We start from the raw sequence: 26,088 nt of genomic DNA on the forward strand, positions 1-26,088 counted from the left end.
AATACACACAAATCTAAAGTAAAGGAATGGAGCAATGTCAGAGCGACATAGACTAAGATACAGTAGAATAGGATAGAATACAGTATATTCATATGAGATGAGTAATGTAAAATATGTAAACACTATTAAAGTGACTAGTGTACCATTATTAAAGCGGCCAGTGATTTCAAGTCTATGTATATAGGGCAGCAGCCTCTAATGTGCTAGTGATGGCTATTTGAGGCCATGAGATAGAAGCTGTTTTTCAGTCTCTCGGTGCCAGCTTTGATGCACCTGTACTGACCTCGCCTTCTGGATGATAGCGGGGTGAACAGGCAGTGGCTTGGGTGGTGTAACGCCCTGGTGGTTGTTGTCCTTGATGATCCATTTGGCCTTCCTGTGACATCGGGTGGTGTAGGTGTCCTGGAGGGCAGGTAGTTTGCCCCCGGTGATGCGTCGGGCAGACCTCACCATCCTTCTGGAGAGCTCTGCGGTTGCGGGCAGTGCAGTTGCCGTACCAGACAGTGATACAGCCCGACAGGATGCTCTCAATTGTGCATCTGTAAAAGTTTGTGAGGATTTTAGGTGCCAAGAAAAATGTCTTCAGCCTCTTGAGGTTGAAGAGGTGCTGTTGCGCCTTCTTCACCACACTGTCTGTGTGGGTGGACAATTTCAGTTTGTCAGTGATGTGTACGCCGAGGAACTCAAAGCTTTCCACATTCTCCACTGCGGTCCCATAGATGTGGATCGGGGGGTGCTACCTCTGCTGTTTCCTGAAGTCCACGATCAGCTCCTTTGTTTTGTTGACGTTGGGTGAGAGGTTATTTTCCTGGCACCACACTCCCAGGGCCCTTACCTCCTCCCTGTAGGATGTCTCGTCATTGTTGGTAATCAGGCCTACTAATGTTGTGTCATCTGCAAACTTGATGATTGAGTTGGAGGTGTGCGTAGCCACGCAGTCATGGGTGAATAGGGAATACAGGAGGGGGCTGAGCACGCATCTTTGTGGAACCCCAGTGTTGAGGATTAGCGAAGTGAAGGAGTTGTTTTCTACCTTCACCACCTGGGAGCGGCCCGTCAGGAAGTCCAGGACCGTTGCACAGGGTGGGGTTCGGACCCAGGGCCTCGAGCTTAATGATGACCTTGGAGGGTACTATGGTTTTGAATGCTGAGCTATAGTTCATGGACAGCATTCTTACATAGGTATTCCTCTTGTCCAGAAGGGATAGGGCAGTGTGCAGTGTGATGGCGATTGCATCGTCTTTGGATCTATTGGGGCGGTAAGCAAATTGAAGTGGGTCTAGGGTGTCAGGTAAGGTAGATCTGATCCTTGACTAGTCTCTCAAAGCACTTCATGATGACAGAAGTGAGTCCTAACACGCCTGCCGTCCTCCTCCCCACACAGACCTATCCCTTTAGAGCTCTCCAACCCTAACACACCTGCTGTCCCCCTCCCCACACACACATGTCCTCTTCCTTCAGTTATCACTACAGTACTGACCATGTCCACCATCATTACTGGGGTGTCCTCCTCCATGCCCCAAGTAAGTGTATTGTGTGTGTGTGTGTGTGTGTGTGTGTGTGTGTGTGTGTGTGTGTGTGTGTGTGTGTGTGTGCATGCGTGCGTGCCTGCATGCGTGTTTGTTTGTGTGTGTGTGCGTGCGTGCGTGTATACACTGCATGTGTGTGTGATCCAGGTGTCCTAACGTGAAGGTGGTGGACATCTACCTATGTACCAGCTTCCTGTTTGTGTTCCTGTCAGTGATAGGATACGCTGCTGTCAACTACTGTTCTATGCTAGAGGAGATGAGACGACTGAATAGAGGAAAGGTCAGAGGTCATCAATTTCCAGGATATTTGTTGAGAGAGTATTCTCTCTACACAACACTGCTCTCTAGTGTTCAGATATGAGAAATTATGACTCCATGAAATCACAAGTTTCTTTCCTGGTATGTTCTATATGATCCACACAGTGTATTGAGATGTATTCTATGTGTGCGTGTCTGTCCCCCCATTCAGCTTCCAACCTCTTAAAACGCCAGCCAGGCCATGGCCTTCGACGGCTGTTTCCACGGCAATGACATCGAGCGGACCCTGTTCCCCCATCTGCCAAACTCCCACGGAACTTCACCCCAGAACCCTGAGGACCCCCCCAACTGAGGGGACACGTCTCCACCGACAACGGCTGGTGTGGCAGAACGTGGACCTGCTACTTAGCTACATCTACTTGATCGACTCGTACTCCTCGCATGGCCTTCCCTATGTCCTACCTGCTATTCAATACCATCTACTGGAGTATGAACTCCTCCTGAGAGCCCCTACTGAGCATACTGCTGGGACCCTATTGACTATAACTCCTCCTGAGGGGCCCTACTGACAATAACTCCTCCTGAGGGACCCTACTGATCATACTGCTGGGACCCTACTGACAATAACTCCTCCTGAGGGACCCTACTGATCATACTGCTGGGACCCTACTGACTATAACTCCTCCTGAGGGGCCCTACTGATCATACTGCTGGGACCCTAAAGACTATAACTCCTCCTGAGGGGCCCTACTGATCATACTGCTGGGACCCTACTGACTATAACTCCTCCTGAGGGACCCTACTGATCTTACTGCTGGGACCCTGCTGATCATACTGCTGGGACCCTACTGATCATACTGCTGGGACCCTAACTGGGTATAACTCCTCCTGAGGGGCCCTACTGACAATAACTCCTCCTGAGGGGCCCTACTGACTATAACTCCTCTTGAGGAACCCTATACTGCTGGGACTCTACAGAGTATGGACTCCCCCTGAGGGGCCCTTCTGAGTATGGACTCCACCGAGGGACCCTTCTGAGTATGGCCTCCTCCTGAGGGGCCCTATGGACTCCTACTCTGTGAAAATGTTTACCACTGGGACCCTACTTTAAAATAGTCTAGATGGCACTTTTATGTGTACAATCCCCTGCCCAGACTGAAACAATAGATGTTCACTGCTTACTATAACCAAGGAATATTAGGGGGAAACCTTTCTATGCTTTATCACTATAACTGTTGAGTGATTTATGTTTTTTCGTTTCATTTTATGAATGGTGTATCTTATTATGTCAGTCATGTACTGTATGTTCAGAAATAAACATGATTGAAATCTGTCATTTATATTAATTATTCAAACCTCTCTTATCAGCCAACATTCCAGACAGCACCTGTGACCTGCCATAGGCAGCAGATCCGACCATTAGCACTCGTTCATTCTTCTCTGTGTAACAATTGGGATAATGGGCCAATTCGGAGTACAATGTATTTCTGCTCCCTGGATTGGGATACGTTTTCCGAGCCATATCTCGCGCCGGCTCCGTGGTGTTTTAATCTAGAACAGGAAGACTGTCCGACCAGCTGTAAACAAGCGAGTCAGATCTGCTGGCTACACCTGAAAATAATGCAAAGAAGTTCAGAGATTTTTTTCGTGTAAATGTTTTCTAATTTAAACAAACATTTTTCAAATTCTTCAGATTTTTCGTTAACACAAACCTAACCTTTAAAAAGAATATATATATTTTTTGGTCTCGGTAGGCTGTTGGTGTCCATGGTTACTGAAAAGTTTTGTTTACATGTCATTTTGGAGGAGGTAGACTTGACGGGCGGGCGGTGTGAAAAGCAACACACACGGCTAAACTAGCTAACATCGTATGCAGAGGAGAATATTAGCCAACATTGGCCAGGTGAGTTGCTTTGCCTATGTAACGTTAGTTAACAAAGCAAACTGTTTCAATAAGTTAACGTTAGCTAATACATCATTGTTATTCTCACCATATGTTGTGAACCGATCAACGAAACTTGTCCCTGCTGGTTTATTTTGTTACTGTAATTAGCTACGTTATATTGCTTGTTGGGTGCGCACCTATCTAGCTAAGTTTGCCAGAATAAGCAACGGCCACTGGGAACTGACATTCGCTAACGGTGACTAACTAGCTAGGTTTGTTAGTCAATGGACAGTAAGTAGGTGCCGCTAGTTAGCTAACGTCAGCTGTTTTCGCTACAGGGCCAATCAGGGGTGTAATCATTAGGCCAAACCGTTGCAAAATTGCATAAATACAGCTGCTATATGTCACTCCACGTTTCGTTCCGGTTGCTTCCGTTTTAGAAACGTTTTGCAACATATTCGGCGTAATGAATACGCCCCAGGTGAATGAGTCATGTGCTGGCAAGTGGCAGCTCACCATTAGCTAAAGCTGGCATGTTGTCGACCTGTATTTTTCAAAGTTAACTTTAGCTAGCTAGTCATCTTATGTAGGCTAGTCACACAAATTCCCTCGCCCAAATTATATGTATTAGTCAAACTAGCGCTCTATTCAATCCGCATCACGGAAATACCGCTTTACAGCGTGATTGAAACTTGGATGCAATGTTGCTGCTTTAGCGGAGACTACATTCACGTTAAACGCATATTTCGGTTCAATCGTAAAATACTTAACAATTTCTATCGCGGAATCTGAGCCCTTAGTCCAAGTTGACATGAATGCTCTCACAAAGCCAACTGTGTCACTGACTGATCTTTCAAAATCTGTCTGCAAATGTGGTGCAACAAGCTTCATAGGCAGGCAACGATCTGTACGTTTCTCATTTCCCGGTACAGAGTTCATAGTCAGCTGTCAGTGTCTCTGGTAACTTGCAGTCAGATGTCCAGAGCCTGCACTGGTTAAGCACATTCTCTTCTCTATTCATACTGAACAAAAATAGATTTTAAAAGGTTCAAAGACTTTACTGAGTTACAGTTAATATAAGGAAATCAGTCAATTGAAATAAATTCATTAGGCCCTAATCAATGGATTTCACATGACTGGGCAGGAGTGCAGCCCACCCACTGGGGAGCCAGGCATGGCCAATCAGAATGAGTTTTTCCACACAAGAGCTTTATTACAGAAATAAATACTCCTCAGCACTCCCTTAGACGATCCCGCAGGTGAAGAAGCGGGATGTGGAGGTCCTGGGCTGGCGTGGTTACACGTGGTCTTCGGTTGTGAGGCTAGTTGAACGTACTGCCAAATTCTCTAAAATGACGTTGGAGGCGGCTTATGGTAGAGAAATTAACATTAAATTATCTGGCAACAGCTCTGGTGGGCATTCTTGCAGTTAACATGCCAATTGCACTTTCCCTCAACTTGGGACATCTGTGGCATTGTTGTGACAAGTTACCTTTTATTGTTCCCAGCACAAGGTGCACTTGTCTAATGATCATGCTGTGTAATCAGCTTCTTGATATGCCACACCTGTCAGGTGGATGGATTATCTTGGCAAAGAAAAAATGCTCACTAGCAGGGATGTAGACAAATTTCAGATAAATAACATTTTTGTGCATATGGAACATTTCTGGGATTTTTATTTCAGCTCATGGGTCCAACACTTTACATGTTGCGTTTATACTTTTGTTCCACACACACACAGTACCAGGCAAAGGTTTGGACACACCTACTCATTCCTGCGTTTTTTTATTTTTACTATTTTCTACATTGTAGAATAATAGTGAATACATCAAAACTATGAAATTACACAAATTACACACCAAAAAAAGTGTTAAACAAATCAAAATATTTTAAATATTTCAAAGTAGCCACCCTTTGCCTTGATGACAGCTTTGCAGCTTTGCACACTCTTGGCATTCTCTCAACCAGCATCACCTGGAATTATTTTCTAACAGTCTTGAAGGAGTTCCCACATAAGAAAAACCCTTGAATGAGTACTTGTGTCCAAACTTTTGACTGGTACTGTATTGATTCTACACACAATACCCCATAATGACAAAGCAAAAACAGGTTTTATAATTTTTTGCAAAAACATTTACATAATTATTCAGACCATTTACTCAGTACTTTGTTGAAGCACCTTTGGCAGGGATTACAGCCTCGAGTCTTATTGTGTATGACGTTACAAGCTTGGCACACTTGTATTGGGAAGTTTCTCCCATTCTTCTCTGCAGATCCTCTCAAGCTCTGTCAGGTTGGATCGGGAGCGTCACTGCACAGCTATTTTCAGGTCTCCAGAGATGTTCGATCGGAAGTCCGGGTTCTGGCTGGGCACCTTAAGGATATTCAGAGACTTGTCCCGAAGCCACTCCTGAATTGTCTTGCCTGTGTGCTTAGGGTCGTTGTACCTTTTGAAGGTGAACCTTCTTGGGGACCTTCAATGCTGCAGAAATATTTTGGTACCCTTCCCCAGATCTGTGCTTTGACACAATCCTGTCTCGGAGCTCTATGGACAATTCCTTCGACTTCATGGCTTGGTTTTTGCTCTGACATCCACTGTCAACTGTTGAACCTTATATAGACAGGTGTGTTCCTTTCCAAATCATGTCCAATCAATTTAATTTACCACAGGTGGACTTCAGTCAAGTTGTAGAAACATCTCAAGGATGATCAAGGGAAACAAGATGTACCTGAGCTCAATTTCGATTCTCATAGCAAAGGGTCTGAATTAGAGGTCGAGCGATTATGATTTTTCAACGCCGATACCGATTATTGGAGGACCAAAAAAGCCGATACCGATTAATTAATTTAATTTTTTATTTTTTATTATTATTATTATTTTATTTTTATTTTTTTAATATATATATATATATGTGTGTATATATATATATGTGTATGTGTATATATATATATGTGTATATGTATATATATATATATATGTGTATATGTATATATATATATATATGTATATGTGTATATGTATATATATATATATGTGTATATGTATGTATATATGTGTATATGTATGTATGTATATATATATATATGTATATATATATATATATATATATAACTATATATATGTGTATATGTATGTATATATATATATATATATACATATGTATATATATATATATATATATATATATATATATATATATATATATATATATATGTGTATATATATATATATGTGTATATATATATATATATATATATGTGTATATATATATATATATACACATATATGTATATATACACATGTATATATATGTATATATATGTATATGTATATATATGTATATATATATATATGTTTGTAATAATGACAATTACAACCGTACTGAATGAACAATAAACACTTTTATTTTAACTTAAAATAATACATCAATAAAATCAATTTAGTCTCAAATAAATAATGAAACATGTTCAATTTGGTTTAAATAATGCAAAAACAAGGTGTTGGAGAAGAAAGTAAAAGTGCAATATGTGCCATGTAAAAAAGCTAAAGTGTAAGTTCCTTGCTCAGAACATGAGAACATATGAAAGTGGGTGGTTCCTTTTATCATGAGTCTTCAATATTCCCAGGTAAGAAGTTTTAGGTTGTAGTTATTATAGGACTATTTCTCTCTCTTCCATTTATATTTCATATACCTTTGACTATTGGATGTTCTAATAGGTACTTTAGTATTGCCAGCCTAATCTCGGGAGTTGATAGGCTTGAAGTCATAAACAGCGCAATGCTTGAAGCATTGCGAAGAGCTGCTGGCAAACGCAGTAAAGTGCTGTTTGAATGAATGCTTACGAGCCTGCTGCTGCCTACCATCGCTCAGTCAGACTGCTCTATCAAATCATACACTTAATTATAACATAATAACACGCAGAAATACGAGCCTTAGGTCATTAATATGGTAGAATCCGGAAACTATCATTTCGAAAACAAAACGTTTATTTTTTCAGTGAAATACGGAACCGTTCCGTACTTTATCTAACGGGTGGCATCCATAAGTCTAAATATTGCTGTTACATTGCACAACCTTCAATGTTATGTCATAATTACATAGAATTCTGGGAAATTAGTTCGCAACGAGCCAGGCGGCCCAAACTGTTGCATATACCCTGACTCTGCGTGCAATGAACACAAGAGAAGTGACACAATTTCCCTAGTTTAATATTGCCTGCTAACCTGGATTTCTTTTAGCTAAATATGCAGGTTTAAAAATAAAACTTCTGTGTATTGATTTTAAGAAAGGCATTGATGTTTATGGTTAGGTACATTCGTGCAACGATTGTGCTTTTTTCGCAAATGCGCTTTTGTTAAATCATCCCCCGTTTGGCGAAGTTGGCTGTCTTTGTTAGGAAGAAATAGTCTTCAGTTCGCAACGAGCCAGGCGGCCCAAACTGCTGCATATACCCTGACTCTGTTGCACAGAACGCAAGAGAAGTGACACAATTTCCCTAGTTAAAAGAAATTCATGTTAGCTGGCAATAGTAACTAAATATGCAGGTTTAAAAATATATACTTGTGTATTGATTTTAAGAAAGGCGTTGATGTTTATGGTTAGGTACACATTGGTGCAACGACAGTGCTTTTTTCGCGAATGCGCTTGTTAAATCACCCGTTTGGCTAGGTAGGCTATGATTCAATGATAAATTAACAGGCACCGCATCGATTATATGCAACGCAGGACAAGCTAGATAAACTAGTAATATCATCAACCATGTGTAGTTAACTAGTGATTATGTTAAGATTGATTGTTTTTTATAAGATAAGTTTAATGCTAGCTAGCACCTTACCTTGGCTCCTTGCTGCACTCGCATAACAAGTAGTCAGCCTGCCACGCAGTCTCCTCGTGGAGTGCAATGTAATCAGCCATGATCAGTGTCCAAAAATGCCGATTACCGATTTGTTATGAAAACTTGAAAATCGGCCCTAATGAATCGGCCATTCCGATTAATCGGTCGACCTCTAGTCTGAATACTTATGTAAAGAAGGAATTTCTGTTTTTATTTAATACATTTGCAAAAATTTCTAAAAACCTTTTTTCACTTTGTCAATATGGGGTGTTGTGTACATCTCTGAGGATTTGTATTTTATTTAATCCATTTTAGAATAAGGCTGTAACGTAACAAAATGGGGTCTGAATACTTTCCCGAAGGCACTGTATATACACATATAAACTCAGCAAAAAAAGAAACGTCCTCTCACTGTCAACTGCGTTTATTTTCAGCAAACTTAGCATGTGTAAATATTTGTATGAACATAAGATTCAACAACTGAGACATAAACTGAACAAGTTCCACAGACATGTGACTAACAGAAATGGAATAATGTGTCCCTGAACAAAATCAAAAGTAACAGTCAGTATCTGGTGTGGCCACCAGCTGCATTAAGTACTGCAGTGCATCTCCTCCTCATGGACTGCACCAGATTTGCCAGTTCTTGCTGTGAGATGTTACCCCACTCTTCCACCAAGGCACCTGCAAGTTTCCGGACATTTCTGGGGCGAATGGCCCAAGCCCTCACCCTCCGATCCAACAGGTCCCAGACGTGCTCAATTGGATTGAGATCCGGGCTCTTCGCTGGCCATGGCAGAACACTGACATTCCTGTTTTGCAGGAAATCACGCACAGAACGAGCAGTATGGATGGTGGCATTGTCATGCTGGAGGGTCATGTCAGGATGAGCCTGCAGGAAGGGTACCACATGAGGGAGGAGGATGTCTTCCCTGTAACGCATAGCATTGAGATTGCCTGCAATGACAACAAGCTCAGTCTGATGATGAGCTTGTTGGACCCTCCACCTCCAAATCGAACCCGCTCCAGAGTACAGGTCTCAGTGTAACGCTCATTCCTTCGATGATAAACGCGAACCCGACCAGCACCCCTGGTGGGACAAAACCGCGACTCGTCAGTGAAGAGCACGTTTTGCCAGTCCTGTCTGGTCCAGTGACGGTGGGTTTGTGCCCATAGGCGACGTTGTTGCTGGTGATGTCTGGTGAGGACCTGCCTTACAACAGGCTTACAAGCCCTCAGTCCAGCCTCTCTCAGCCTATTGCAGAGAGTCTGAGCACTAATGGAGGGATTGTGCGTTCCTGGTGTAACTCAGGCAGTTGTTGTAGAGCATCCTGTAACTGTCTCGCAGGTGTGATGTTCGGATGTACCAATCCTGTGCAGGTGTTGTTACACGTGGTCTGTCACTGCGAGGATGATTAGCTGTCCGTCCTGTCTCCCTGTAGCGCTGTCTTAGGCGTCTCACAGTACGGACATTGCAATTTATTGCCCTGGCCACATCTGCAGTCCTCATGCCTCCTTGCTGCATTCCTAAGGCACGTTCATGCAGGGACCCTGGGCATCTTTCTTTTTGTGTTTTTCAGACTCAGTAGAAAGGCCTCTTTAGTGTCCTAAGTTTTCATAACTGTGACCTTATTTGCCTACCATCTGTAAGCTGTTAGTGTCTTAGCGACCGTTCCACAGGTGCATGTTAATTATTTGTTTATAGTTCATTGAACAAGCATGGGAAACAGTGTTTAAACCCTTTACAATGAAGATCTGTGAAGTTATTTGGATTTTTACGAATTATCTTTGAAAGACAGGGTCCTGAAAAAGGGACGTTTCTTTTTTTGCTGAGTTTAGATATATCCCCCAACCAGCTTCCCTGGTGAGCAGCAGCACACATCCCTGAGAGGAGTTCAGACGTCACATGACGTCAGACCAGGAGTCGGCCGTCCCAGCTGAGCCTCCGGTGCTGCGGGAGACGTGGTCACACCACCTCGGTCTGGAGCGTCAACACCTGGTACAGTACTGTCACTAAAGCTCTTTACTCACACACACAGCCTTTTGGGTCTGGCGTAGTAGATCATATGTTTCTCAGCTATGTGACCTGACTAGTAAAAACCTCCTAGCTCTAATCATTAGATACAAGACCTACATTGCAGATTGTCACAAGGATTGTGCAGTTGTTTGTGACTTGATGTGTTGTTCAGATTGTTCATTAGTACACACACACTAGCATACATCCCATATACACCCATAACTATTTTATCCCTCCTGCTGCTCAGAGCTTCAGTGGGTATTTAGCCATAGAGTCACAGTCTAGGCATGCCTTCTGTAGTGGCTTTGCAGGGAGAGAGAGCGAGACAGTGAGTAAGTCAGCCAAATAGGCAAGAGTAAAGGCAAGGGTCACATGCTAATGGCCTGGCTCAACATGTATCTGACCAACTGGCTCAACACACTTGTGTGCCAGACGGACCAGCCAAACGGAAGATTCAGGAACAGGAGAAGAAGAACAATGTCATCCAAGACAACGTGTTCACAGGCCCCATGGCGAGAGGTAGCGGAGTCGGGGGCCACTCAGTCCAGAACACTCACAGGAGGAGGAACCGGCTATTATTAACGCCTCCGCAGGCCCCGGCATGGTCACACAGACCAACACACACATCGACTCCATGGAGGCAGGAGTGCCACACACACACACTGCCAAGGCCAGGGCCAGCTGTGAGAATGTTCTGTGTATGGAGGAGTGTGTGGAGAGCCAATTAAAACAGAAAATAGCAGAGAACAGCATGGAGAATTCACCTAGACAAAGGATAGAGAACACCATGCAGAACCCACCCAAACAGAAGATCAAGACATTTGAGAACCTAGCGAGACAGATGGAGAACACCATGCAGAACTCAGCCAGCCAGAGGATAGAGAACACCATGGAGAACCCACCCAAACAGAAGATCAAGACATTTGAGAACCTAGCGAGACAGATGGAGAACACCATGCAGAACTCAGCCAGCCAGAGGATAGAGAACACCATGGAGAACCCAGAAAGACAGAAAATAGTGAACACAATTGAGAGCCCAGTGAGACAGAGGATAGCAGAGAATGAAGTGCTCTGGGATACCTGGTTCAGCCGGACCCTGGACCCCGGCCAGGAAGAGACCGAGGGTTGGAGAACCCGCCTGGTCAAGACATCCCCAACCCACCAGCTGTATGATGTCAGAGCTGGGGGGATTACCTCAATTTAGTGGCGGATTGAGGAGGAAGACTGTGTCGTCAGGGAAACCCTGGGGCGGGGTTTCAGGGCCAGAACTCAGAGCTTCTACAGCGTCTGCTCCATCGACGCATATGACCTCGACACTGACCAATCGCAGACAGCGGAACAATTATCCTTTATTCAATCACACATTGAAGAACCTACAGCTATCCAATCACATTCAGGGGAACATACAGCCTCTATCCGATTACACGCAGAAGAACCTACAGCCAATGACCAATTACACAGAGTGAAATCTGCAAACGCCTGACCTATGGCACATAACAGAACCCAAGGCTTCTGAACCCATGGCTTCTGACCAATCACAAACAGTTGAATTTACACCCATCAACCAATCACAAACATTGGAACCAGCAGCTTTTGACCAATCCTATTGTGAGCCCCCCGTGGCACCAGCTCTGCGGACCTTCTCTGGAGAAGCTATGAGGACCCTCAGGCATTACGACAGGACAGCCCCATCGCCCCCGGCGACGCCAGAACCCTGCTGTTAACTGGAGACATTACAGCTCCCGACATACTTCAGCTGACATCACACCGGGAGGAGAGAGGGTGTGGTAAGAAGAGAGGTTCTATGCCCACAGAAAAGATGGTTGACAGCAGCCAGAAAAGAGAAAATGCAAAGAGGGATTTAGACCTCCATGATGCCCACAACTCTATCTCCACCCCCACAGACCCCTGCCTTCCTGACCCTACCCTTACAGATTTAAATATCCATGATACCCACAACTCTATCCCCACCCCCACAGACCCCTGCCTTCCTGACCCTACCCTTACAGATTTAAATATCCATGATACCCACAACTCTATCCCCACCCCCACAGACCCCTGCCTTCCTGACCCTACCCTTACAGATTTAAATATCCATGATACCCACAACTCTATCCCCACCCCCACAGACCCCTGCCTTCCTGACCCTACCCTTACAGATTTAAATATCCATGATACCCACAACTCTATCCCCACCCCCACAGACCCCTGCCTTCCTGACCCTACCCTTACAGATTTAAATATCCATGATACCCACAACTCTATCCCCACCCCCACAGACCCCTGCCTTCCTGACCCTACCCTTACAGATTTAAATATCCATGATACCCACAACTCTATCCCCACCCCCACATACCCCTGCCTTCCTGACCCTACCCTTACAGATTTAAATATCCATGATACCCACAACTCTATCCCCACCCCCACAGACCCCTGCCTTCCTGACCCTACCCTTACAGATTTAAATATCCATGATACCCACAACTCTATCTCCACCCCCACAGACCCCTGCCTTCCTGACCCTACCCTTACAGATTTAAATATCCATGATACCCACAACTCTATCCCCACCCCCACAGACCCCTGCCTTCCTGACCCTACCCTTACAGATTTAAATATCCATGATACCCACAACTATATCTCCACCCCCACAGACCCCTGCCTTCCTGACCCTACCCTTACAGATTTAAATATCCATGATACCCACAACTCTATCCCCACCCCCACAGACCCCTGCCTTCCTGACCCTACCCTTACAGATTTAAATATCCATGATACCCACAACTCTATCCCCACCCCCACAGACCCCTGCCTTCCTGACCCTACCCTTACAGATTTAAATATCCATGATACCCACAACTCTATCCCCACCCCCACATACCCCTGCCTTCCTGACCCTACCCTTACAGATTTAAATATCCATGATACCCACAACTCTATCCCCACCCCCACATACCCCTGCCTTCCTGACCCTACCCTTACAGATTTAAATATCCATGATACCCACAACTCTATCCCCACCCCCACAGACCCCTGCCTTCCTGACCCTACCCTTACAGATTTAAATATCCATGATACCCACAACTCTATCCCCACCCCCACAGACCCCTGCCTTCCTGACCCTACCCTTACAGATTTAAATATCCATGATACCCACAACTCTATCTCCACCCCCACAGACCCCTGCCTTCCTGACCCTACCCTTACAGATTTAAATATCCATGATACCCACAACTCTATCCCCACCCCCACAGACCCCTGCCTTCCTGACCCTACCCTTACAGATTTAAATATCCATGATACCCACAACTCTATCCCCACCCCCACAGACCCCTGCCTTCCTGACCCTACCCTTACAGATTTAAATATCCATGATACCCACAACTCTATCCCCACCCCCACAGACCCCTGCCTTCCTGACCCTACCCTTACAGAGGAGCAGCTCACACCCAGCTCTAGTCCTAGTCCCAACTCCAGCCCCCTGGTTGGGGCAGTGAATGAAGCCACGTGTGTAGAGGAGATGGAGGGGCGGGACATATACCAGACTGTCTCAGTAAGTGTGATCAGTGAGAGGAGAGTTATACCAGGCTGTCTCAGTAAGTGTGATCAGTGAGAGGAGAGATATACCAGGCTGTCTCAGTAAGTGTGATCAGTGAGAGGCTGAAAGGAGACCATGCTCAGCAGGACAGTGGAGACCACACTAACAGAGGTATCACCAGTCTCCACACTCTCCTCACTATCGACAGTCTACCCAGTGTCTCTACCCAGGGACTTTACTGTCTACTCATTGAAATCTGACCTTAGACCAGTGGATGTGGAACATGAAGCTGAAACAACTTGATCCATATGATACTACTTCTGACCGCAACACCAAGCCTGACCAAAACATAACCCATGTGCATACTGGGAGACCTGATGGGGATCATGTCAAACCTCCTGGAAATAACAGGAGCCCTGCTGATGACTCAGAGCTCACTGATTGGCCAGTCCAGGCTGAGGTTATAGGGGGAAGATCTGCAGGAACAGAAAAGGAGCCGGAAACCAGTGTGGAACAGAAACACTGGCAGGAAATGGCTTCCGTCACCTGTCACCCCACCAGAGGGAGCAGCCATCTTCCTCAGGGTTGTGAGGACAGAGCCGGGTGCCCATCTTCCTCAGGACTGTGAGGAGGACCCAGAAAGCAGCCATCTCTCTGAGGAAAGAGGAGGCTCTACTGCTGTCCCTCAGGACCTGCCTAGTGAGGACACTCACTTACCGCCCTGTAAAGGTTCTTCAAACTCCTTGTCCACTTCCTCCTCTGTAGGGTCAGAGGGGAGTGATGGGAGAGTGAGTTCAGAGAGAGGAACTGAACCCACTGACTGCAGAACGCTGACAGTAGTGTAGGGACACACATTGACAGTAGTGAGGGGCCCCTGACCTTTGGTTACCACGGCGATAACTGTTCTACTGTGAACTACCCTGGAGACGATGCAACAACTGCAGATTCCTATTTGCTGGCAGGTGTGCTGGGGGTGGAGCATGATCAGATTGATGTTTACACCTCCACCCCGTCTTACCAGATACAGTTCCTGGGTCAGAGGTCACTGCCTGTCACCACAGAGACGGGCACTGTGGGGCTTAGAGGTCAGACTGAAGAGCGGGGCATGATGGACATGGTATCAGAGCTGCTTGGGGAGGAAGTGGACCCCACCTTCTCGGGCCTCTACCCCTCTCCCTGGATGCATTTAGGGCCAGGGCTGCAAGAGGGCTGTGGAGGATGGGCCCAGGATATGGTGCCCAGCCAGGGTGAAGGCGAGGAGGAGCAGCCCCCTAGATCCATGGCCTACACCACCTGCAGCACTCTGCTGCCCCAGGACTCTTGTCTCTGGGAATGGCACCCTCACCACCAGCCTGTGAGTACTTCAGCCGTGTGTGTCTGTCAACTGTCGGGATGAGAAAACACACATCTCTATTCATGTGAGTTAAAAAGTTCTGTTCTGGTCACGATTGACCCAGTTGAGACCTGGCAGGAGCAGAGTACACACACACACTATAGAAGTTTTCTATTTTTCGAAGACACACTGACCTTGGGTGTGTGTGTTCCCTTACAGGAATCCACCCCGGTCTCTGAGCTGAACCCAAACGCTCAAGTATGGGCCAATCACACGCTTAGCTTGGACCCCTCAGGCCTAGTCTACACTGACGCCCTCCAATCATGGCTGGCGGTGACCAGTCACCTTGACAACCAGGAAGGTAAGCATGCGGTAGTAGAGTGAATATAAAACAACGCCTAGCCCTTAATCCAGAGGGGTCTGCTGCCTTCTTTGGCTTATTTTAGTGTCTGTCTAGTAAACGTCACTACCTGATTGGTCCTCAGGGTATGAGCAGGGATATGACCTGGAGGAAGTGGGCGAGGCTCAGCTGGAACCGGGCGGTGTAGAATTTCCGGTGGTCACCATGGGAAACCCGTCAGCCAATGGCCTGGTCCAGGACAGCTGTGTCTCAGGTACCAACGTTACTGGCTGGTCAAACAAGACTGTTTATCAGATGATGTCTGATACAGACATATGTTATTCATGTTGTTGCTTTCAGAGGAGCTCATGGCGCAGCTGAAGACCTCACTGGAGTCCTGTCTGTCACGGTACGTCTGTGTGATTGGTCAATGGGCAGCGAGGGTCGTTTCTGATTGGTCAGTGGACAGTAAGGTTTGTTTTCTGATTGGCTGATGTCCCCTCAGGGAGAACCTGGCCAATGACCTCTACCTCGTCTCCCAGATGGACAGTGACCAGTACGTTCCCATAGCAACGCTTGCCAACATCGACCACATCAAGAAGCTCAGCACGGACTTGGAGCTCATCTCTGACGTCCTCAAGTGTGAGTTAACTTAAGTTTTTGTGTGTGTGTACACCAACGGTCAAAAGTTTTAGAACACCTACTCATTCAAGGGTTTTTCTTTATTTTTACTATTTTCTATCATGTGGAATAATAGTGAAGACATCAAAACTATGAAATAACACATATGGAATCTGTAGTAACAAAAAGTGTTAAACAAATAAAATATATTTTAGATTGAGATTCTTCAAATAGGCTCCCTTTGCCTTGATGACAGCTTTGCAACCTCTTGGCATTCTCTCAACCAGCTTCACCTGGAATGCTTTTCCAACAGGAGTTCCCACATATACTGAGCACTTGTTGGCTGCTTTTCCTTCACTCTGCGGTTCGACTCATCCCAAACCATCTCAATTTGGTTGTGGTCGGGGGACTGTGGAGGCCAGGTCATCTGATGCAGCACTCTCCTTCTTGGTAAAATAGCTCTTACACAGGCTGGAGGTGTGTTGGGTCATTGATAGTCCCACTATGCCCAAACCAGATGGGATGGCGTATCGTTGCAGAATGCTATGGTAGCCATGCTGGTTAAGTGTGCCTTGAATTCTAAATAAATCACAGACAGTGTCACCAGCAAAGCACCCCCACACCATAACACCTCCTCCATGCTTTATGGTGGGAAATGCACATATGGAGATCATCCGTTCACCTACTCTGCGTATCACAAAGAAACGGAGGTTGGAACCAAAAATCTCCAATTTAGACTCCGGACCAAAGGACACATTTCTACCGGTCTAGTTTCCATTGCTCGTGTTTCTTGGCCCAAGCAAGTCTCTTCTTATTATTGGTGTCCTTTTAATAGTGATTTCTTTGCAGCAATTCAACCATGAAGGCCTGATTCACTCAGTCTCCTCTGAACAGTTGATGTTGAGATGTGTCTGTTATTTGAACTCTGTGATGCATTTATTTGGGCTGCAATTTCTGATGCTGGTAACTCTAATGAACTTATCCTCTGCAGCAGAGGTAACTCTGGGTGTTCCATTCCTGTGGCGGTCCTCATGAGAGCCAGTTTCATCACAGCGCTTGATGGTTTTTGCGACTGCAATTTTTCTGTATTGACTGACCTTCAAGTCTTAAATTAATGATGGACTGTGGTTTCTCTTTGTTTATTTGAGCTGTTCTTGCCATAATATGGACTTGGTCTTTTACCAAATAGGGCTATCTTCTGTATACCCCCTACATTTTCACAACACAACTGATTGGCTCAAACACATTAAGGAAGGAAAGAAATTCCACAAATGTGCTTTTAAGAAGGCACACCTGTTAATTGAAATGCATTCCGGGTGACTACCTCATGAAGCTGGTTGAGAGAATGCCAAGAGTGTGCAAAGCTGTCATCGAGGCGAAGGGTGGCTATTTGAATAATCTCAAATATAAAATGTTTTGATTTGTTTAACACTTTTTTGGTTACTACAGATTCCATATGTGTTATTTCATAGTTTTTATGTCCTACCTATTATTCTACAATGTAGAAAATAATAAAAATAAAGAAAAACCCTTGAATGTGTAGGTGTTCTAAAACTTTTGACCGGTAGTGTATGTATGTTGGTTAGTTGTTGTATTGTATACATCAGGTATTCTCAAACTGGGGTACGCGCAATGCCGTCGGGGGTACGCCAAATAAAAATGTGATTCACATAAAAAAATGTTAAAAAGTCAAACAGTCCATTTATATTTTCCAACGGGGCTATATTTGGGCGAGGTTTTTTTGTCGCCTGAGTAGCCTCGTTTCACTGCCAAAAATAAAATGAAACCATCTAGTGTTCAGCGAAATAACAACACAATGTCAAATACAGGTAGCCTAGTCAAATAATTAACATCCAATCACATTAACCGTTGCTCTCTCATGGAAATTCCACTAACGGGCCGTATGTAGCCAAAAGTAGCTGCTGCTCACGTTGGTATCTGTACTGATGGTACAAAAGCCATGACAGGGAGACATAGTGGAGTGGAAACAGTTGCTGCCGACGCCACTTGGGTACACTGCAGCATCCACCGAGAGGCTCTTGCTGCCAAGGGAATGCCTGACAGCTTGAAAGACGTTTTGGACACTACAGTGAAAATTGTTAACTTTGTTAAAGCAAGGCCCCTGAACTCTTGTGTATTTTCTGCACTATGCAATGATATGGGCAGTGACTATGTAACGCTTTTACAACATACAGAAGTGCGCTGGCTAGAAAAGTATTGACACGTTTTTTTTAAATTGAGAGACGAGCTTACATTTTTCTTTACTGACCAAAATGTTCACTTGTCTGACCGCTTGCATGATGATGAGTTTCTCACACGACTGGCCTATCTGGGTGATGTTTTTTCTCACCTGAATGATCTGAATCTAGGATTACAGGAACTCTCCGCAACTATATTCAATGTGCGGGACAAAATTGAGGCTATGATTAAGAAGTTGGAGCTCTTCTCTGTCTGCATTAACAAGGACAACACACAGGTCTTTCCATCATTATATGAGTTTTTTTGTGTGCAAATGAACTCAAGCTTACGGACAACGTCAAATGTGATATAGCGAAGCACCTGAGTGAGTTGGGTGCGCAATTACACAGGTACTTTCCCAAAATGGACGACACAAACAACTGGATTCTCGTTATCCCTTTCATGCCCTGCCTCCAGTCCACTTACCGATATCTGAACAAGAGAGCCTCATCGAAATTGCAACAAGCAGTTCTGTGAAAATGTTATTTAATCAGAAGCCACTGCCAGATTTCTGGATTGGGCTGCGCTCAGAGTATCCTGCCTTGGCAAATCTCGCTGTTAAGACACTGATGCCCTTAGCAACCACGTACCTATGTGAGAGTGGGTTCTCAGCCCTCACTAGCATGACTAAATACAGACACAGACTGTGTGGAAAATGATTTAAGACTGAGACTCCAATACAACCCAACATTGCAGAGTTATGTGCATCCTTTCAAGCACACCCTTCTCATTAACCTGTGGTAAGTTATTCACAATTGTCGATGAACAAATAAGGTTTCATATGCAAGATGGCTAAATAAAGAACAAGATTATTGATTATTATTATTTGTGCCCTGGTTCTATAAGAGCTCACTTCCCATGAGCCGGGTTGCGACGACAACTCACACTCATTCTTATGTTTAATAAATGTGTGTGTGTGTGTGTGTGTGTGTGTGTGTGTGTGTGTGGCAGGCTTACAATGATGGCAAAAAAACAACCCTGGTGCTAGAGGGGGTACGTAGCTGGAGGTTGAATGTTTGAAGGGGTACGGGACTGTGAAATGTTTGGGAACCACTGGTATACCTGATTGGGTAAGATGTTTACTTGGCGGGAGGGCGCTGACCGTGTCCTCTCTCCTGATTGGCTCGTAGCATTGCCACTGGTGGAGGTGGCAGAATGTGGACAGAAGGTACGGCCACATCAGGGTCGCTGTATCGTCATCCTCCGAGAGGTCCCAGAGACCACACCCCCAGAGGTAAGAATTTGTTGTTTTTAAACAACTAATTGACCGACATCGGTTCAATTCTTTTGAATTCCATTTAGTTATGTTTTTTTCTGAGCTCAATGCTCAGTTTCTCTAGAAATACATCAGGGGTGTGTTCAGTTTGCTGGAACGTTTGCTATGTTGCGACACGTTTCCCCAAAACATTCTCGAAAAGATTTTGAGGTACGTTTGCTCCGTTCGGTGGGTGTGGCTTAAAACAATGAGTGACGTATTTAAAGGGCAGAGGTGCATTTTGAAGCCACAACCCAGCCCCTCCCCGTTTCTCAACTTGACCTTCAGTACAGTACAGCATTCGTTCAATTGAACGTTCTAGTATGTTTTTATCATGGTACTTTTATTCATTGTTTTATTTTGTGTTGTTACAGCCTTCAACCCACAGTGCATTTAATGTCCCAAAAGAATATCCAAAAACAAACTGACCTCATAAAGCACTTATGGCTCAGCACTAACTGTAAGAAACTTGTGTCCGTCCGTCCGTTCGTTCGTTCGTTCTGACATTGTGTGTGTTTATCTTGTTGACCACCAGGAGGTAAAGGCTCTGTTTGCATGTGAGAGACTCCCCAGGATCCAGAGCTGTGAGTTTGCCCAGAACGACAACTGGTTCATCACCTTCCACAGTGAGGCTGACGCTCAACAGGTACTGCTTGGAGTCTGAGGTTAAGGGGGGTTAATGAATAGCTGGGAGAGACTGGGGTTTGGGGGGTTAACGAGAGGTAGGAGAGACTGGGTTAGGGGGTTAACGACAGGTAGGAGAGACTAGGGTTTGGGGGGTTAACGAGAGGTAGGAGAGACTGGGTTAGGGGGTTAACGAACAGGTGGGAGAGACTGGGGTTTGGGGGTTAACGACAGGTAGGAGAGACTGGGGTTAGGGGGTTAACGACAGGTAGGAGAGACGGGTTTGGGGGTTAACGAGAGGTAGGAGAGACTGGGGTTAGGGGGTTAACGACAGGTAGGAGCGACTGGGGTTAGGGGGGTTAACGAGAGGTAGGAGAGACTGGGGTTAGGGGGGTTAACGACAGGTAGGAGAGACTGGGGTTAGGGGGGTTAACGACAGGTAGGAGAGACTGGGGTTAGGGGGGTTAACGACAGGTAGGAGAGACTGGGGTTAGGGGGGTTAACGACAGGTAGGAGAGACTGGGGTTAGGGGGGTTAACGACAGGTAGGAGAGACTGGGGTTAGGGGGGTTAACGACAGGTAGGAGAGACTGGGGTTTGGGGGTTAACGACAGGTAGGAGAGACTGGGGTTAGGGGGGTTAACGACAGGTAGGAGAGACTGGGGTTAGGGGGGTTAACGACAGGTAGGAGAGACTGGGGTTAGGGGGGTTAACGACAGGTAGGAGAGACTGGGGTTAGGGGGGTTAACGACAGGTAGGAGAGACTGGGGTTAGGGGGGTTAACGACAGGTAGGAGAGACTGGGGTTAGGGGGGTTAACGACAGGTAGGAGAGACTGGGGTTAGGGGGGTTAACGACAGGTAGGAGAGACTGGGGTTAGGGGGGTTAACGACAGGTAGGAGAGACTGGGGTTGGGGGGGTTAACGAAGGTAGGAGAGACTGGGGTTAGGGGGGTTAACGACAGGTAGGAGAGACTGGGGTTAGGGGGGTTAACGACAGGTAGGAGAGACTGGGGTTAGGGGGGTTACAAACAGGTTGGAGAGACTGGGGTTAGGGGGGTTAACGACAGGTAGGAGAGACTGGGGTTAGGGGGGTTAACGACAGGTAGGAGAGACTGGGGTTAGGGGGTTAACGACAGGTAGGAGAGACTGGGGTTAGGGGGGGTTAACGACAGGTAGGAGAGACTGGGGTTAGGGGGTTAACGACAGGTAGGAGCGACTGGGGTTGGGGGGGTTAACGACAGGTAGGAGAGACTGGGGTTAGGGGGGTTAACGACAGGTAGGAGAGACTGGGGTTAGGGGGGTTAACGACAGGTAGGAGCGACTGGGGTTAGGGGGGTTAAAGACAGGTAGGAGAGACTGGGGTTAGGGGGGTTAACGACAGGTAGGAGAGACTGGGGTTAGGGGGGTTAACGACAGGTAGGAGAGACTGGGGTTAGGGGGGGTTAACGACAGGTAGGAGAGACTGGGGTTAGGGGGGGTTAAAGACAGGTAGGAGAGACTGGGGTTAGGGGGGTTAACGACAGGTAGGAGGCACTGGGGTTAGGGGGGTAACGACAGGTAGGAGAGACTGGGGTTAGGGGGGTTAACGACAGGTAGGAGAGGGATTGATCCTCTAGACATTCATGCACATTTCATTGAGCTGCAGATTTCATTCACTTAAAATGGTTTGAACTTTGGATCTCAACATGAGGAGGAGACAATACACTCACCTCCCGGACAATTACTGGAAATGCTGATTAGCCGTTAAGTAAAGTAGCTTTGAAAGCTAATTTAAGTTGGACTATCCTGTTACTCTGTTTCTGTGTCTGTGTGTGTGTGTGTGTGTGTGTGTGTGTGTGTGTGTGTGTGTGTGTGTGTGTGTGTGTGTGTGTGTGTGTGTGTGTGTGTGTGTGTGTGTGTGTGTGTGTGTGTGTGTGTGTGTGTGTGTGTTTTCCAGGCGTTCCAGTACCTAAGAGAGGAGGTAAGGATGTTCCAGGGGAAACCCATCAAGGTGAGTGTAGGGTCCTTCACTAAACAGTACTTTTCCATGCAAGTGGCAATCACATGATAAAAGATTGGTTAATTCATTCATTAGGCGCGAATCAAGGCCAAAGTGATGGCAGTCACATCTTACGCGCCAAAGAATGGCTACAGGCCCTGCCCAATGGAGCCCTGCACCAATCAGCAGCCTTACAGCCCATTCTACGCCCAGCCCACTTTCCAGCAGCCCCTCCCACAGCTCTACACAATGACCAATCAGAGCTTGGCTGCCATGGCCGGATACACAGACCCTGTCATGGTGAGGTGGAAAATACACATACACACGCAGGCACAAAATCTATCATGCAGGCACAAGCGTTCTCTCTCCCTGGTGTCATTGTTGTTCTGTCCAGCAGATGGCGTCATTCTCTGGCTTCATGGATGGCTTCCCAGGATTCCCCAGCTTCAAGCTATCCCCCTCACACAGACACAGGTAATACACTCCTCACTCACGTTCTCATTCTGGAGAGACATCTCTCTCCTTCTCCCCAGCTATCATTCTCTTGCCCTCTCTCTTTTTGTCTCTCTCCCTTTCTGTGTTTTGCTTGACGATGGAAGCATGTTTGTAGTTACGTTGTGGTGAGGTGATTTTTGACATCTGTGTTTCCCTCTCTCCTCCAGCAGGGGGCAGCGAGACCAGAGGCGGTGGTCTGGCGACAGGGGGCCGGGCCTTCTGGATGATCCTCCCTTCTTCCCGGAGGGTGGACCAATAGGATGCGTCCCTGGCCCCCCCAGGCAGGGTCGGCCACGGTTACCAGGCAACAGGCGTAGGGATGGAGAAGGGGGTCGACGTGGAGGGAGAGGGGGGTCAGGGTCCTCCCCCAGCACTGACAGAGGAAGGTAGTGACCTCTAACCTCTAGCCCTTAGAGACGGGTCTCTTCCTGATCACTCATTTTCATTAGAGACTAAAAGGGAGAGACATTTTTTTTAGGTACCACCTGAACTGAAGAAAATTATGCCTCTCTCTCTCTCTCTCTCTCTCTAATCTCTCTCTCTGAAGGAGAGGTCCCATTGGTCAGAGGAGAAGAAGAGATGACAAGTACTCTGTAAGTACTTAAAGATGTGTTATAAAGGTTTTGTATCATTTCAGCCAGTAGTTTTGATAGTAGTGCTCACGACCCAAAACGGGACCCTGAAAATGTTGAACAAGTTGTGTTTTCTGCAATGATCTGTTACAAATTCATATATGTACTGGATATGTACTGTATGTCTGTGTGCATATAAACCTGTTTATAAGTGTGTGTGTGTGTGTTTAGAGAGGGCCCCCCCAGTCGCCCCCCCGCTCCTTGTCTCCCAGTCTGGAACTCGACCCCAATAGCTTCCCCCCACTTCCCCTGGCTACAGCTTCTACAGCAACAGTTACCACAGCAACCAACATCCACAAGGCAACCAGCAACCACAAGGTAACCAAGAGTCACACAAACACACTCAGACACTCCCTCTACTTTCTTGTAAGGTTGTTTTTCTTGCTCCAGAGTCCAGTTAGAGGCAGCAGTACCAGCGAACCAACCACTGTGACTTCACAAGACCTCCAGCCTATCACAGCATTGCCTCAGAAAACCCTCCCCCTAGAGTGAGTATATTCTCCTTCCGTTCACAATGTGTTTTGTATGATTACTTTAGGGAAGAAAGTTACAGACTTGTCAGTGTTATGATGTTACGTTTGTGTTGTGTTATATGGTGGTTGTTGCTGTCCCACAGGAAGCTAAAGGAAACTGTAGCGTCTCCCAAGAGAACCACAGCAGCCCGTCCGACCGCGAAAGAACCGCTTCAGACCACGAAGGGGAACAGACCAGCAGCGGTGAGACGACTCACAGACTACAGAGACAAACTGGTTAATAGTTGTTTTTTTGAAATGGTGAAGTTGAATGTACCACAGCATGGCTACATCTCAATAGTCTAAAATGGTTTTCTCACCTCATCAGTGCAGAAGAAGGAGAAGAGACTATTGAGATGCAGTCATCTGTCTACCAGAGAAGTTGTGTATGCTGGGTACTGACCGGTCCTGTGTTGTGAATGGTTAGGAGTCCAAGAAGCCAAGCTACGCTGAGATCTGCCAGCGGATACAAGCTAATCAGATGCTCACCGCAAAGGCTACTGACCACACCCCCTTGGGGACGGAGCTTGTCCCAGCCTATCCTGCGCAGGCGCCTGACCCGGCCCAGTTATCACGGTGACCAGAGTGAGATAGTTACTTTGGGTTGGGGAGAGAAGGGGAAGAAGTTCTTCAAGCCAAAGAAAAAAATAGAAAAGTTGTAGCATTGTTGTTTCTCTCTGCTGTCTGTCCGTCTGACTTGACGGACCTTTCTGACTTTCTGAAATCTTTATGTTTTGATATTGATTGATTTCTTTTGATTAATATTGATCAGTATTTAGAGGATTGGACATCAGATTGCTGTATTAATTCTAGTCTAAATAACTTCATCGTAACATTTAGAGTAACTACGAACAGCCAGACACTGAGTGACAAGAGACTAAAGCACTGATGTCATATAACATTTTGTTTCTGCATGAGTTTTAGATGTCATTTATTTTATGTTAGATGGAATTCCTTTTGTGTTGACTGGGGGAGGGGGAGTCTCTTACAGTCAGGCGTTAAGAAGAGGAACAACTCTGGTTGATATTGATAAGTTTACATACAGATGCAACATTGTTAGAGTTACTTGAGTTAACAACTTGATTTGGAATCAGGGGTGGTGGGAGGTAAATCGTTTTCTGTTCAGATTTCCTGTGTTTGAGAGAGATTAAGTTTGTAAATGTGGGTATTAGATACAGAATTGAGGCATGATTTAAAAAGGTGAATGTTTTTTTTTCTGTACAGATGTAAATAATTTGACTGTTATTAAACAATTGCCTTAATAATAAACAGTAAACATATATTTTCGCATAGTCATTTATTCCCTGTTACTTACAATTCTAAAGTTTGGTTGAAGAAGTCAATATGGCTGGCTGAATCAGTCTAGCAAACTAAATTCGTACATGAACCTTTCCTTCAGTAGTCGCCTGCGGTCAGATTGTTCAAGTGGTGAATGTCTGCGCCTGAGAGCGGCGCTTTCCAATGTCACGTGGTGCTGAGCTCCGCGTCTGTCGCTGTCCGCGTCTGTGGTGCTGATTCTCTGATCGCAGCTATTACAGCTGGTTTGTTTAATCCTACTTCAGCATCATTGGACCTTCAAATCATGTGACAATGTCACCACATGCTGTGTTATTATAAAATGCAGTGATGCTATGGAGCTAGCTACTCTGCATATGGGCTAATTATCAGTATAGCGTTGGTTGTGGCAAAATCAGATGAGTAAGTAGCGTACCTTACCTGAGACTTGAAGACTTGAGCTGAGCTCTCAGAGCTAAGCCGAGTGGTGGGCAGAAAGCCCGGCTTGTCTGCTCCTTGGCAATTCCTTGGGCTTCATGAAGACCAGAGATCCACCAGTACATTGTTGTTGCCATAATTCAGTGATATAGGCCTATATATCCATGTGTGTATCAAGAGGGTGTGGTGCAGTGGTTTGGACATCATACCCATGCCTCCCACGCGGCGCCACCATCGGTCCCTCCTGGTAGCGCTCCTCTCCTCTCCACCGTGCGTCACGTGAC

General features: G+C 45.9%; 1 protein-coding gene and 1 long non-coding RNA gene across 6 annotated transcripts; one reads left to right on the top strand and one right to left on the bottom strand.

Moving 5' to 3' along the window:
- Positions 1–3,240: 3,240 nt before the first annotated feature.
- LOC106590509 (la-related protein 4B) lies at positions 3,241–25,373 on the top strand. 5 transcript variants are annotated; one of them, XM_014181597.2, is made up of 17 exons: positions 3,241–3,690; positions 10,348–10,507; positions 15,616–15,757; positions 15,882–16,010; positions 16,097–16,145; positions 16,242–16,378; positions 19,726–19,829; positions 20,386–20,496; positions 22,411–22,464; positions 22,549–22,752; positions 22,850–22,926; positions 23,115–23,333; positions 23,495–23,540; positions 23,751–23,897; positions 23,970–24,067; positions 24,196–24,295; positions 24,420–25,373. In XM_014181597.2, exons 2-17 carry the CDS (start codon positions 10,415–10,417, stop codon positions 24,444–24,446), a joined length of 1,737 nt encoding a protein of 578 aa, XP_014037072.1. In that variant the 5' UTR covers positions 3,241–3,690; positions 10,348–10,414; the 3' UTR covers positions 24,447–25,373. The 5 variants fall into 5 exon arrangements, with proteins under 5 accessions (XP_014037072.1, XP_045566555.1, XP_045566554.1 ...); XM_045710599.1 differs by having other exon boundaries at positions 3,244–3,690; positions 23,118–23,333; positions 24,519–25,373; XM_045710598.1 differs by having other exon boundaries at positions 3,252–3,690; positions 10,321–10,507; positions 24,519–25,373.
- On the bottom strand, positions 25,374–26,083 carry LOC123731534 (uncharacterized). Its single transcript, XR_006762690.1, has 2 exons — positions 25,808–26,083; positions 25,374–25,664 (listed from the first exon to the last, which is right to left on the bottom strand). It is a non-coding gene; the product is annotated as an uncharacterized lncRNA (long non-coding RNA).
- Between the last annotated feature and the right edge of the window lie 5 nt (positions 26,084–26,088).

Source organism: Salmo salar, chromosome ssa29, assembly GCF_905237065.1.
Source record: "Salmo salar chromosome ssa29, Ssal_v3.1, whole genome shotgun sequence".
In the NCBI taxonomy this organism is placed as follows: Eukaryota; Metazoa; Chordata; class Actinopteri; order Salmoniformes; family Salmonidae; genus Salmo; species Salmo salar.